This window comes from Oncorhynchus masou, chromosome 11, assembly GCF_036934945.1.
Source record: "Oncorhynchus masou masou isolate Uvic2021 chromosome 11, UVic_Omas_1.1, whole genome shotgun sequence".
Taxonomy (NCBI): Eukaryota; Metazoa; Chordata; class Actinopteri; order Salmoniformes; family Salmonidae; genus Oncorhynchus; species Oncorhynchus masou.
Genome location: NC_088222.1, coordinates 28,571,421 through 28,585,093, shown reverse-complemented (window position 1 = coordinate 28,585,093; position 13,673 = coordinate 28,571,421). Strand labels below are relative to the sequence as shown.

General features: G+C 40.8%; 1 protein-coding gene across 3 annotated transcripts in view; it reads right to left on the bottom strand.

The window, feature by feature from the left end:
- Positions 1–13,673, bottom strand: part of tenm1 (teneurin transmembrane protein 1) — a 196,056-nt gene that overhangs the window by 54,753 nt on the left and 127,630 nt on the right. For all 3 annotated transcript variants that reach the window (XM_064978026.1, XM_064978025.1, XM_064978027.1), the window contains 6 exons: positions 11,694–11,955; positions 10,566–10,833; positions 8,363–8,506; positions 7,890–8,139; positions 7,141–7,161; positions 5,820–6,052 (listed from right to left, as the gene is read on the bottom strand). In XM_064978026.1, the coding sequence (XP_064834098.1) occupies positions 5,820–6,052; positions 7,141–7,161; positions 7,890–8,139; positions 8,363–8,506; positions 10,566–10,833; positions 11,694–11,955 (1,178 nt within the window). The remainder of the gene's footprint in view (positions 1–5,819; positions 6,053–7,140; positions 7,162–7,889; positions 8,140–8,362; positions 8,507–10,565; positions 10,834–11,693; positions 11,956–13,673) is intronic.

The following is a 13,673-nucleotide window of genomic DNA, read 5'->3' as shown; positions in this document are numbered from 1 at the left end:
ACTGCGTAATCCACTGTCTCATCAGCCCAGCCAAGCAATTTATAAACTTGATCTCCACTATAAAAAGCAGCTACACATTGTCTCACATTTCTTTTAGACTAAGATTTAGTTTTCAACAGTGGAGATTTGAAAAACCTTGCTGTCTGTCTCTGTTGCGCCCTGATCTGTTTCATCTGTCCCTGTCATTGCCTCCACCCCCTCCAGGTGTTGCTTATTTTCCTCAGTGTATTATCCCTGTGTTTCCTGTCTCTCTGTGCCAGTGATATCTTGTATGTTTAGTAAAGTCAACCAGTGTGTTTTTCCCCGTACTCCTTTTCTATTCTCATTTGCTAGTCTTCCCGGTTCTGACCACTGCCTGACTCTGGACTACTTTCCTGCCTTCCTGATCATCCTGCCTGCCCTGACCTTGAATCTGCCTGCCCTTCGGTACCTATTGGATTCTGAACTGGTTTTGACCTTTTGCCTGTACACAACCTTTTGCCTGTTCTCTTGCCTACCCCTTTTTGGATGAATAAACATTGTAAGACTCCAACCATCTGGGTCTCGCCTTGTGCATTGATAGTCTCTCCGGAATCATGAATCAGCTGGCATTATTTTTATGGATACATACAAAGAAATATAAATAGAAAAAAGGTAAAACAAAACAAAGTGCAGCTAGTTTGCAGTCTTTCCATCTTCAGTTTGAAGTGATTGAGTTAGCTGTGTTGTTGGCTAGCTCCTCTGAACAACAGTGTTCAACAGTGAAGAGGAAACTCCAGGATGCAGTTGACAGTTCCTCTGTCAAGTGTCTGTTCTTTTGCCCATCTTAATCTTTTCTTTTTATTGGCCAGTCTGAGATATTGCTTTTTCTTTGCAACTCTGCCTAGAAGGCCAGCATCCTGGGGTCGCCTCTTCACTTTTGACGTTGAGACTGGTGTTTTGCTTGTACTATTTAATGAAGCTGCCAGTTGAGGACGTGTGAGGTGTCTGTTTCTCAAACTAGACACTCTAATGTACTTGTCCTCTTGCTCAGTTGTGCACTGGGGCCTCCCACTCCTCTTTCTATTTTGGTTAGAGCCATTTTGCGCTGTTCTGTGAAGGGAGTAGTACACAGCGTTGTACAAGATCTTTGGTTTCTGGGCAATTTCTCGCATGGAATAGCCTTCATTTCTCAGAACAAGAATAGACTGATGAGTTTCAGAAGAAAGTCCTTTGTTTCTGGCCATTCTGAGCCTGTAATCAAACCCACAGATGCTGATGCTCTAGAGACTCATCTAGTCCAAAGAAGGCCAGTTTTATTGCTTCTTTAATCAGGACAACAGTTTTCAGCTGTGCTAACATAATTGCAAAAGGGTTTTCTAATGATCAATTAGCCTTTTAAAATGATAAACCTGGATTAGCTAACACGACGTGCCATTGGAACACAGGAGTGATGGTTGCTGATAATGGGCCTCTGTACGCCTATGTAGATATTCCATAAAAAAACTACCAGCTACAATAGTCATTTACAACATTAACAATGTCTACACTGTATTTCTGATCAATTTGATGTTATTTTAATGGACAAAAAAATTGCTTTTCTTTCAAAAACAAGGACATATCTAAGTGGCCCCAAACTTTTGTACGGTAGTGTAGGACCATAAATAAATTATATGTAGAATTTATTTTACAAATGTAGTTCCCCATGATAGGACAATAAATAAATTAGGTGTATCATTTATTTTTAAATGCTGTTCCACCATGATAGGATAATAAATAAGATGTATAATTCATTATAAAATGTATATCCCTCATCTGCACAGAATTGAAAGCTCTCTCACGACACTTGTTCACAGACAAACATTGGTTCTGGGATATGCAACCATTTCCTTTCTCACTCATTTAATGCCACACTTTCCTAAACACCAAAAAACACACACCATCCATCTCAATACATCCACACATACCCACATACTGTGCCTTCTGTCTGCTGTGTTTTTGTCTCCACCATGTTGAATTAGTGCTTTTGTGTTCCAATGAGTTATATTTGAAGATAGATAGAAAAGCTATATGTTTTGTTGTATTATTACAATCCATACCAAGGCTAGTATTGTGTGCTTCATTTTTACAATAGCCATGGAGTAGTCTTTGTGTCAATTGGTTATCAATATACATTTTATTGACTACGAGAGCTACGCGTTTCCCTTTCAATCTATTTTCCTTGAAAATTGGATTACGTTCTGCAATTTCCTCCGAGAACTGGTCATTTATACCTATTTTCATGCCAACAAGTCTTTTAACCAATATTTTATCTTTAAAGAAAGCAAATTTGGCAAAGATTGGGCGTTCATACCTCTGCCCTCTCTGTCCGAAGCGGTGTACACTTTTGGGTTGGATTTTGTCAATAGCTTTGTGTGGGATCTGAAGCGCTGTAAGGAGAAACTCTAACTACATACAAGTATTCAGGAACCTCCCCTTCTTTGTCTTGGATACATGTAAGTACCAGATTCTCTCTTATGGATTTAGTCTGTATGTCAAGTAAGGCTTCTCTCAGAACAATGTTCTCCTTTTAAAGTTCATTAACTTGTTTGTGTCTTTCTCCAATGTCACAGATATTTCATCACTCATCTCGAGGCTTGCCTTCAACTCTTTTATATCCTTACTGACTAGTTCAAGTTTTCCCAGTTTGTCATTTATTGATTTTAATAGATCGGTTTCGACCTTTACCATTTCCGGTGGTGAAAAGATTAAATCGTCTGTGTCTGTAGAAGAGTCACGTTTTCATTTTGAGATAGGTTCCCCTGTCTTATTCTCCGTCATGTTTGGGTGTTGCTGTTTTTGTAATATTTGTCAATACATTTCTCTAGTCTTATAATTTGTTTTGTTATGCAGATTGAAGGTTATTACCCACCAGATCGTGAAGTACTAATATTAGGTCTAACTTACCGATTTTGAATATGACATTTTTATCTTGAGGTGATCTACACTGCTGTGTTCAGTCCGCCATCTTGCCATCCCATTCCTCGTGTCTTACTCATTATTAGAAAAAAGCTTTGTCCAAATCAGATATTAGGTATTATTTTTATTGAATATTTATATGGGGCCTATACATTAAAATGGCCAATTTGGGTAAAAATCAATTAGCTTAATTTCTCAGAGATATATTTCAACAAAATAATGTGGCCGGAATGCTAATCTTATCTGGTTCTAACTACATAAATGATTCAAGAACAATCTGAGATGGTGGGTGTCATGGCTCGCTGAAATGACATTGAACAAACCAGGGGTGAGTCAGTTATTGGGACTGTGTGTGATGCAGGGACTGTGTGTTATCACCTGATAATGTAGGAGTGGGCAATACATTTGTCTCAAGGGCCACATCACGATTTAAAATTTCAGCAAAGGGCCACAAAGATTTTTTGGGGGAACAATTTGTTCGTCAAGAGCAATTTGGGGGCTAGAAAAAGGGCAGTTATTTGAAAATGTAGAGGTCCATTATCATTTCTACATACTTTTTTTATCTAGTTTTAGATGTTCAAGAATGGCCTGGAGTGTTTTTTTTTTTAACCCAAAATAATATTCCCCCCCCCCCCATTTATTTTATTATTATTATAATTGTAGATTTTTTTACTCAAACCTCCCCCGGATACATACCGCAAGCACATTCAATTTGGTCCGTGGGGCCGTATGTTGCCCACCCCTGTGATAAGGGCATTACTCTGGTGCCTACGGGGCCTGGGATCCCTGGTATTGTGTATTGGATGAGCAGCAAAATTCATTTCCATTGCTGCCATACTGTACTGTGTGGTCTAACTAAGCTCCACCCAGCCCAGACGATAAGGCTGAGGGAGAGATTGAGGGAGAAAGGGAGGGGGAGAGAGGAGGGGCGGGCACATAGTTGGAATTAATAGCATCTCATCACTGGAGCCAAAAAATCATGCCCGGGCTGAAGCCAGTCTAAATGATGTGCCCACATTGCTCTGAGCCTAATTTGGCTCTTACACATGTTCACTGTAGAGAGGAGACTGCAGACAGGAATTTCAACCCTGACAAAAAGGAGAGACACTGTGTTTGAACTTCAAAGCCACCTCTGTTTGAGAACAGAAAATGAATGGGATCATCATTGGTGGACAAACCAATTTCAAGGACTTTCCATTGACAAGACAGAAGCACATTGAACCTCTGCTAATATCTGTCAATATTCAGACCCTGAATCATAATACTTCTCAGGTTCAGAAAAGGGCTGGTTGCTGAATGCATATACAGTGCCTTCAGAAAGTATTCATAGTCCTAGACTTATTCCACATTTTACAGCCTGAATTCAAAATGGATATAAAAAAGTGTATCTCGCTCATATACACAAATCCCCTTAATGAGAAAGTGAAAACATGTTTTTTGAAATGTTAGCAAATTTATTGAAAAAGAAATAGAGAAATATTTAATTTACGTAAGTAAGTCACCCCCCTGTGTCCAATCATATTAGAATCACCTTCGGCAGTGATTACAGCTGTGAGTCTTTCTGGGTAAGTCTCTAAGAGCTTTGTACACCTGGATTGTACAATATTAGCACATTGTTCTTTTTTAAATTCTTAAAGCTCTGTCAAGTTGGTTGTAGATCATTGCTAGACAGCTATGTTAAAGTCTTGCCACAGATTTTAATGCCGATTTAAGGCCAAACTGTAACTAGGCCACTCAGGAACATTCTACGTGTATATTTGGCCTTGTGTTTTAGATTATTGTCCTGTTGAAAGGTGAACTTGACTCCAAGTGTCTGTTGGAAAGCAGACTGAATCAGGTTTTCCTCTAGGATTTTGCCTGTCCTTAGCTCTATTCCATTTATTTTTATCCTTCAAAAACTCCCTAGTCTTTGCCGTTGACCAGTATACCCATAACATGATGCAGCCACCACCATGCTTGTAAATATGAATAATGGTACTCGGTGATGTGTTTTGTTGGATTTTCCCGAAGCATAATGCTTTGTATTCAGGAAATAAAGTCAATTTCTCTGTCACATTTCTTCGCAGTTTTACTTTACTGCCTCATTGCAAACAGGATGCATGTTTTGGAATATTTGGATTCTGATACAGGCTTCCTTCTTGTCACTGTCATTTAGGTTAGTACTGTGGAGAAACTACAATGTTGTTGATACATCCTAAGTTTTCTCCTATCACAGTCATTAAACTCTGTAACTGTTTTAAAGTCACCATTGGCCTCATGGTGAAATCCCTGAGCGGTTTCCTTCCTCTCCGTCAACTGAGTTAGGAAGGACGAGTTAGGAAGGACGCCGGCATCTTTTACTAAGGGATGTTCAATGTCTGCTTTTTAAAAAACGTTTACCTATCTACCAATAGGTGCCATTCTTTCTGAGGCATTGGAAAACCTACCTGGTCTTTGTGGTTGAATCTGTTTGAAATTCACTGCTCGACTGAGGGACCTTAGAAATCATTTTATGTGTGGGGTACAGAGATGAGGTACTCATTCAAAAATCATGTTTTAACACTATTATTGCACACAGAGTGAGTCCATGCAATAAAGAGGTTGAATACTTATTGACTGAAGACATTTCAGCTTTTCATTTGTAATCATTTGTAAAAAATAAAAAATATATAATTCAACTTTTACATTATGGGGTATTGTGTGTAGGCCAGTGACACAAAGTCTGTAACACAACAAAATGTGGAAAAAGTCAAGGGGTGTGAATACTTTTTGAAAGCACTGTAAATAGCTGTGTCCTTTTAAATCTCACACTTCACAAAATACAATAGATTCAGCAAAATTTCAAATTGAAAGCAATAAGGTAGCCCCAATTTTTTTTAGGATTATAGTCTAATTGCTATATTAAGGTAATGATGATGCTGTACCTCTGGGGTTGTTGAGGGAGGCCTCGGTGGCTTTGCCCCTGTCTCCACAGTGGCCCTGGTCGAAGGGGGTGCACTGGTCCCCCGTCCCTGCCACCACCTCCATGTTCTTGGCCAGGTCCTTCGGCTCCGTGAGGGTCCTGAGTCTGTAGACCCTCCTGCTGCTGGTGTCAGACAGGTAAAGAAGCTCCCTTACTGGGTCCATGGCCAGGTAGTACTTATGGGCTGGGCTGGTGCTGAAAAGAACAGACTTGTGAGCAAAATGTTACCCAGTCACTTCGGTCTAAAGTACCAAAAACATGAACAATGTACTGTTTGTATGAAATACACATATACAGTACTGAGCAATCTTCAAAGAGCTGGCTTTTATCACTAAACACCAATTCAGTTGCCTCCGACAGTCTTTCATATTAAATGGTTGCTCAAGAGGAACCACCACGTCATCAGCTCCGACATTAAAATCTTGCTGACGTGAAACAAACATCTGCCAACCACAGACAGACTCCATCTTTTCATCAGAAGTTATTATTAAAATCCTTACAGCGCTAATTCTGACAGCTGTATCATCTTTACAGTTGATTCACTGCAACTGAAAGGGGACTGAAATCCTGACAAAATGATGGAGGCAACCTAAGTGCCTGTGTAATATGAGCCCTGACAGAGTGTAAGAGCTATGTGTGATGGCGTGCTTCCTTGTGAACTCTCTGTAAATATTAAGCTATGATTATAGATGCTGATTCGGAGAGGAACATTACTCATCTCAGGCTTTAGCTGAATGTGCCATCCCATACAAGCAAGCAGTGAAGAAAAAAGCACAGCTCGTTCAGTGATTTTTTTTACAGGCTTTGATTGAGAAAGAATCAATTGCGAACATGACAGCTGCTTGAAAAGATGAATCATATCTCTAGGAGAGATGAGAGCCTGTTCGTTTGGGGGAGAGAGTATGAGAAGCCTATCCCAACACAACAGTGTTACACTGGCCTTCAGCGGGGCACTCTCCCATCTAAACACACATGAAAGGCTGGGGCTTGTCTATGATAAGAGGCACCCTTTAAAGACCTTGCCTCGTTTGTATTTTTCTCCAAAGTATTTCTCTCCATTTCTGATCCCTGCTACTTTTAAATCCAGGTCAATACACTTCCATATTGACTGACTCTCCTCGCTTCTAATCCTGTATTCTGTAACCAAATGAGAACGTCTTCTTTCATCCATGAAAGGGAGGCTGGCGGTTTGCAACTGAAGCACCGCTCTCTTCATGCAGCAGTGTCATCAAAACAGTTTTGAGGAAAATACATTATGAATGAATATGGTATTGAAAACGTACCTGTGCCTGATATCTCGATTCCTAGCAGCGTTGTATTAAAGAGATAGAAAGACAGTATTAGTTCTTATCCTTGGAGAAATGTATCTTCTTCGATCCATGATTACACTTATGAAAGCATTTCAATGAAACTTTTCTGTTCAGTTTGTTCGTATACTGTATGCACAATAAATGACTTATTTTCTCATCTTTTTCCATTTGATCTTGAAAATTGAACTATCATAACAACAACAGCAAAATATTTGGGCAACTAGCACTACAACAACTTTTATTATACTGTATATGTCAAATGCTTCAACCTCAAATAGTGCTTGTGATAATGTACAAATACATAAAAATTTAAAAACACTGAAAAACATATTTAAAGATGCACTATGGAGAAATTGCTTTTGCATTTCCCGGTTGCTAAAATTTGAATAGTTTGCCTAATTTCAGTTCATGTGACAAAACAAGCAAGTATAGTGCAGTGATTAATTTTACCATCTAAACCGCTGTGAAATATATTTTCCATAACCAAAACTATTGTATTTTCAACCTTTTAGACCTGGTGTACAAAACAGAAAGTAAAAGGCGCAAAAACTAAACTTAAGAACAGGAAAAATAGAAATAGCGCACATAGAACAGATCTATCACTTCTTAGACTTGCTTTCAATGAGAATGGCATATCTATAACACATATTTCCATGTGCATTTAGTTGGGTCGCCCAAAAAGTTACATATTGCTGCTTTAACTGTTAGTCTTAAAGTGTCACCTCAGTTCTAGAATGCTAATAGCAAATCCGTTGGGTAGAATCCTTCTGATGAAGTTGAAGTCGCCAATGTAGATGCTGCCGTCGGAGCCACAAGTGATAGCGACAGGAGCGTAGAGCTTGCTGCCCAGGGCAGGCCCGTTACAGTTGGGGCAGGGGATGGTGCGCACGTTCCCCGTCCCCATCACTGTGTGGATGACTGGAGGTTGCTGGGAGATGAAAATGTTCTCTCCATTCCCTTTGTGTAGGACACCTGGAGTTTAAGGACAACTAGCAATTATAATCCAATCCAGAGGAATGACTAGTCTATATCAAGTAATTTGAAATGGAAGTTTAAAAAAATGATAGTTTGGCAAGAATGTCTTCACAATATTCCTACTGGATAACCAGGTATGAAATAGTGTCAGGTCAGGTAGGCTTAGGGTAAAGTACTGTTGGATGGAATTGTGATACAGAGAAACAGGCAGAGCCCTCACCGCTTTGGAGGTTAAGGATGTGGTGCTTGTCCAGGGACCAGCCCCCCAGGTTGGAGGCAATCATCTCAAAGCCCTGCAGCTGAGCCATCCTTCTCTCCCACACAATGTAGTCAGCACATGACTCATACTCATAGCCTACAGAGACTGGAACACAATAGACCACTAGGCCGTTAATGTGATGCCGCCAATGCATTCATTATGCTGGTGTTATTGCATTTACAAAGAGACATTCCTGGAACACAACAACCCCTAATGCTTTTGTGATGGTGAGGCTAGCTCCTGCACAGTGTACAATTGCTTGAATCTGGAGTTGCTGTGGTCAAGGCAGAGGCTGGAACGATGCAGCACGGTGGTTATAGCGGAGCCTGGATGTGTGCTAACAATCTGCGAGTCTCCGGAGCCTTTTTAATGCATCACTGATACCATCATGCTCTGCTGCATCCACCCAGTATGTGCACATGCTCACACAATTTTTGTCACTCTGTCTTGCTGTCTCTCTCTCGTCCTCTCTCACCCACACAAACACATGCGAAGGAAGCACACGCAAACACACACACACACAACAAGCAGGATTTAGTCAGTTACACAGAGTAGCTACAGGCTCCTGCCTGTCTCACCATGATAGATCAGCCTGTTACTATCGGCAATGGAGAGAGAGATGGTGAAGAGGAAGGAGGGAGAGAAAGCATGAGAGAGAGAGAGAGCTCAATTCCCACTGGTACATAAAGATAAATGAATAAATTAGAGCCTGTCTCATTTCCTTATCTCTTCCTCTGGTTTCGTGTGGATGAAAATATGTTTGCCCCAACAAAATGTGTGTTTTGAATTTGAATTTAGTTTGGATGTTGTTCCTAATTGTGTCATGTGTTCGGTCCGTAACATCTCCAGGACTTCCTATTTATATCACAGACTATTAACCACAGTGCATCATATCCACCATCAAGGAGCTGAATACACACAAATTAAATCGTGCATTCAGTGAGCAAGGATTCCAACGCATGCACACCAGCCAGGCAATCAAGAAACACTCTGCTATCTGATAGTAATACATGGAGCAATCAAGAGACAAATCCTCATAGTGTGAAGGAGATAAGAGTGCCCAGCTAGCACATGACATTCTGAGAACCACATGTTTCTTAGAGCTTGGTGAACATGTGGTTATTGTATGGTTATTTTGCATACAACCTTCCTACAATGTTCTGGGAATGGAGTAGGATAGTTGCTTGGCTTGGGAACATTCACAGCCCATTTAAGGAACTTGACAGAATAAAGTTATTTTCTTGGTATTTCATTACTTTAACAGAACATTTCCTAAAAGTCTAAACATGGTTACATTTAATTACATTTTTTAGTAATGTTCTATGAACGTTCTCCAACTGGTTTGACATTGGGAATGTTCTCAAGTAGTTCAGAGAAATTTCATGAAACAATGTTCTCCTGTGGGAATTTCAGTACTACAGCATAATGTTTTCGGCAGGTTTCCTCAAGTAAGTAATTCAAAAACCTCAAAATAACCTATAATTTCCGATCTCAAAACGGTAATAAAACCTACCAGGAAACATTTCAGGGAGCCATAGTAAAACGTTCTCAGAACCTCCTTACAACGAAACATTTTAGTTCCCAGAACAGGTGAAATGTTCACTTCCCGTTTTCAGAACATTTAAACTACTTTCAGATTACCGGTCAGGAACCTTCGCAGAACCAATGCGAAACCAAAAACATACGTTCCTACAACTTCCAAGGAACCAAATGTGCTAGCTGGGTCTCTCCTGCTTTCTATTCCATTTAGATTTGTAACACTCTCTCCATTAAGAGCTGGTGCTCCCAATAGGCAGACGGCACACTAAATCAACCACTGATATAGAGCTTATATGTGGCCCTTCAAAAATCTCTCAGGCGTTCATACTACTGACCATTAACACACTGACAATCTCTTTAGAGCTCTGTGTGATTGTATTATCTAAAGATAAAGTATAACAAAAGTAACATGCAGTTCTTCTGTTACACTGTTGAACATTAGACTGTCTTTATAGATTTTTATCTTCCATTAGCTACAGATTGTTTCTCGTAGTTACCCAATGGAGAATGCTTACTTGCTTTCATCCCTTGGGTGTAAATTGTCAAAGGAGTGAAATACAGCACATTATATTTGCCATATAGGGAATCTGAATGTATATGATTCAAGTGCTCCATACTGTCTTACCCAAAGCTTGGGCCAGGCCCAACACTTTCTGCCCATAGACATCAGTCTTGTTCCAGGCCAGGACATAGACCAGGTTGGGGGCAGCAGGGAACCACTTCTGGAAGAGGCGTCCCTCGATGGCGGAGGATACGTGCACCTTAACGAGGCCAGTGGGGATGATGGAGTGGGTTAAGATGATGCGTAACAGAGACTTGTAGCCAGGGGAGCGGGTGCTCAAGTAGCTGAGCTTTAAGAAACTGCCAGGGATGGTGATCTCCTCTTGGACAGCCTGAGAAGGAGGAGAAAGCATTTCACCTGCTGTTATTACATGCTATTGGTAACTAGGAGTTGGAAAGTCTTCAAAAGCCCCAAGGATACCGACTGTACGTATAGAAAACTTTTACAACTTTTTCAGTAAAGAATTTTTGATCACTCAGTGTTTGTACTCACTCCAAGATATACTTGCACGTACTGTATATTTCTTGAAAGCAAATCAAAAATAACGATACTTGACACTTTTTTAACTTTGAACATTCTTTGTAACACTATGCCCGTGGAATACAAAATAGCAACTATATATCCTATATCATTAGCAACGTACAGGAGGACATTTTAATTACTGCTGATGATCTAACCCCCACTCCCACCCTTCACTGCTCACAGATTCAATCATTCTGAACTGGGTCCTCATTAAAATCACTATCAGTTTCATTATCTTCCACAACAACCTAGGATGTCTAGTCGTCTACACACTGCAAAACACAGTTCCAAAGAGGTAGGAATATCAGGGGGTTCGGGGGAGAAAATAGCAAGCAGATGGCAGCTCTGTGAATAAAGCGCCCCGGCAACTGATTAGTGTGAGATTCTAAGATGATTCACAGGTACAATATGAGCCTGCTGAAAATTTGACACGGTGCGGGAAGAACGCAAAAAAAAAAAAAAAAAAATTCAATATCCTAAAGAAAAATTCTAGGAATTGGAATAAAAACAACCATTTTTCACTTACACCTGGAAGTCATCATAATATGATATTCCGAGTAGAGTATAGGTTGTAATTGAAAGCTGAGTGAGTACCACTGGGACTTAATACTGTATATTACCATATATATTATGTTTATTACTGGCTGGTGAGTGGGCAGTCTACTGTACCTGCAGCTCAGGGATGGCTGGGCCTCGCTCCTCACAGGTGCTGGCGAAACGGGTGAGAGGGGAGGGGAGGACGATTGGGTAGGGACTGACCAGGTTCTTCAGGTCACATACAGGGGGGCGAGACTCCACCCTCGCCATGGTGACCTTCTCTACAACCACAAACTGGTTCCATGGTAACCAGACGGTGCGTTTCTGCATGAGGAAGGGAGCCCTCTGGAAGATCAGGGAGACTGAGATTCCCCCTGCAGCCACCAGGTCAAAACTACAGGAACAGAATCAACACAAATCAAAGCAAGACTATCTCAGCATCATAAGCCAGTTTACTATAGTATCCACTAGTGGTGTAACGGACCGTAGTTGATCCGTGATCTGTACGGATCACCCCCCCACGATTCGGCACGCATGTGAACCGCGGATCAATTGCAAAGTTTAACCATCATAGTGTGAAATACAGTTCTACTGCCGCTGTTACTTTTTAAAGTAATAATTCTCTAAATCTCGATGCAGAGCTGCAGTGAAAAGATAAAAGACAAGGCAGATGCGTGCTCTGAAGCCTGAAGGTTGATTTGATTATTTTTTTAAAGCAGTTGTGTGTACTGTTCACGTGAACGGGGCATGTTGAATCCCAACGAATCAAACTTGGCTGCTCGCGTTGCAAAAAACAAAGAAGAAAGAGCAGTATCAGCCATGGCTAGTGGAGGAGCTGAAGAACTGGAAAACCCTCCCGCTTCATTTAAATCTCATGTACGGGAGCATTTTGGCTTCCCTGTCAAATATGATGTCGGAAGAAGGGTGGTGGGCAACACCATTACGGTGTGTAGGCATTGTGCAACAAGAAAGCCGTATGATCATGGAAATACATCGAGCATGGCCATACATTTAAAGCGTCATCACCCTTGTGTGTCAGCGACGGGAGCCAACTCAGCCAAGAGACAACAACTTCTCACCGCGGCATATAAACCCTTTGCTGCAGAATCCAATCCGGGTTAAAGCCATCACAAAATCTATTGGGATGTTTATCACTACAGACATGAGGCCATACTCTGCTGTGGAAAATAAAGGGTTTAAAAATATGGTGAAAGTGCTTGAGCCACGCTACAAAATCCCCTTGGCACCCACTTCAGTATGAAGATCGTGCCAGATCTTTATGAACAGGAAAATATCAACATTGAGCACTGAGACTGCAGTGTCTGTCCATGATCCTACCTCTGAAAACAAAGTTTCTACAATCCATGACCTCAAGTGAGGAAGACAGCACCATCACTAGATATGTCAAGGCTGCCATTAGAGAGGACCTGAACCCCAGATACCCCCCTAATGTACAGGACTACCATCATAGATCTACTCCACTGGATCCAAGGTTCAAGCCACAGAGCCGACAGGAGGCAACTCCTCCACAAAATAATTTGGTCATGAAGGAGCTTTTCGGGGAAACCTTTGCGAGCAAGGACACAGGCAAGACCTTTGCCAACACCATCAAAGAGGAGGTGTCATTGTACAAGGTAGCAAGTGGCATTCCAGTGGATGGTGATCCACTGGCATGGTGGAAAAGCAATGTGTAAATACCCTCACATTTCCATGATGGCAAGACGCTACCTGGCTGTGTCTGGCACTTCAGTTCCTAGCGAGAGGGTGTTCTCCAAGGCAGGAGACATGGTGACTGCAAAGAGGTCTACCCTCTCCCCAGACAATGTAGACATCCTCATCTTATTGAAAAATAATTTGATGTTATAAGCTCAGGTCTGCTTTGCTTTCTTTCTTTACTTTTTTTATTTATAATGTGGACACGGGCTATTTTTTCATTCACTATTGTTCAAAGGAAGAAAGTGTCATATTGCCTCATATTGCACTTTAATTCAATTGAGTATTGAATATTTTATTTTAATATTTCATTTAAACATCGAAAAGTTCCTTGCTTTAAGTGTTCTTTAAGTAATAAATGTAAAGAAAAGTTATATTTGTCTCCCTCTTTATTTTTGC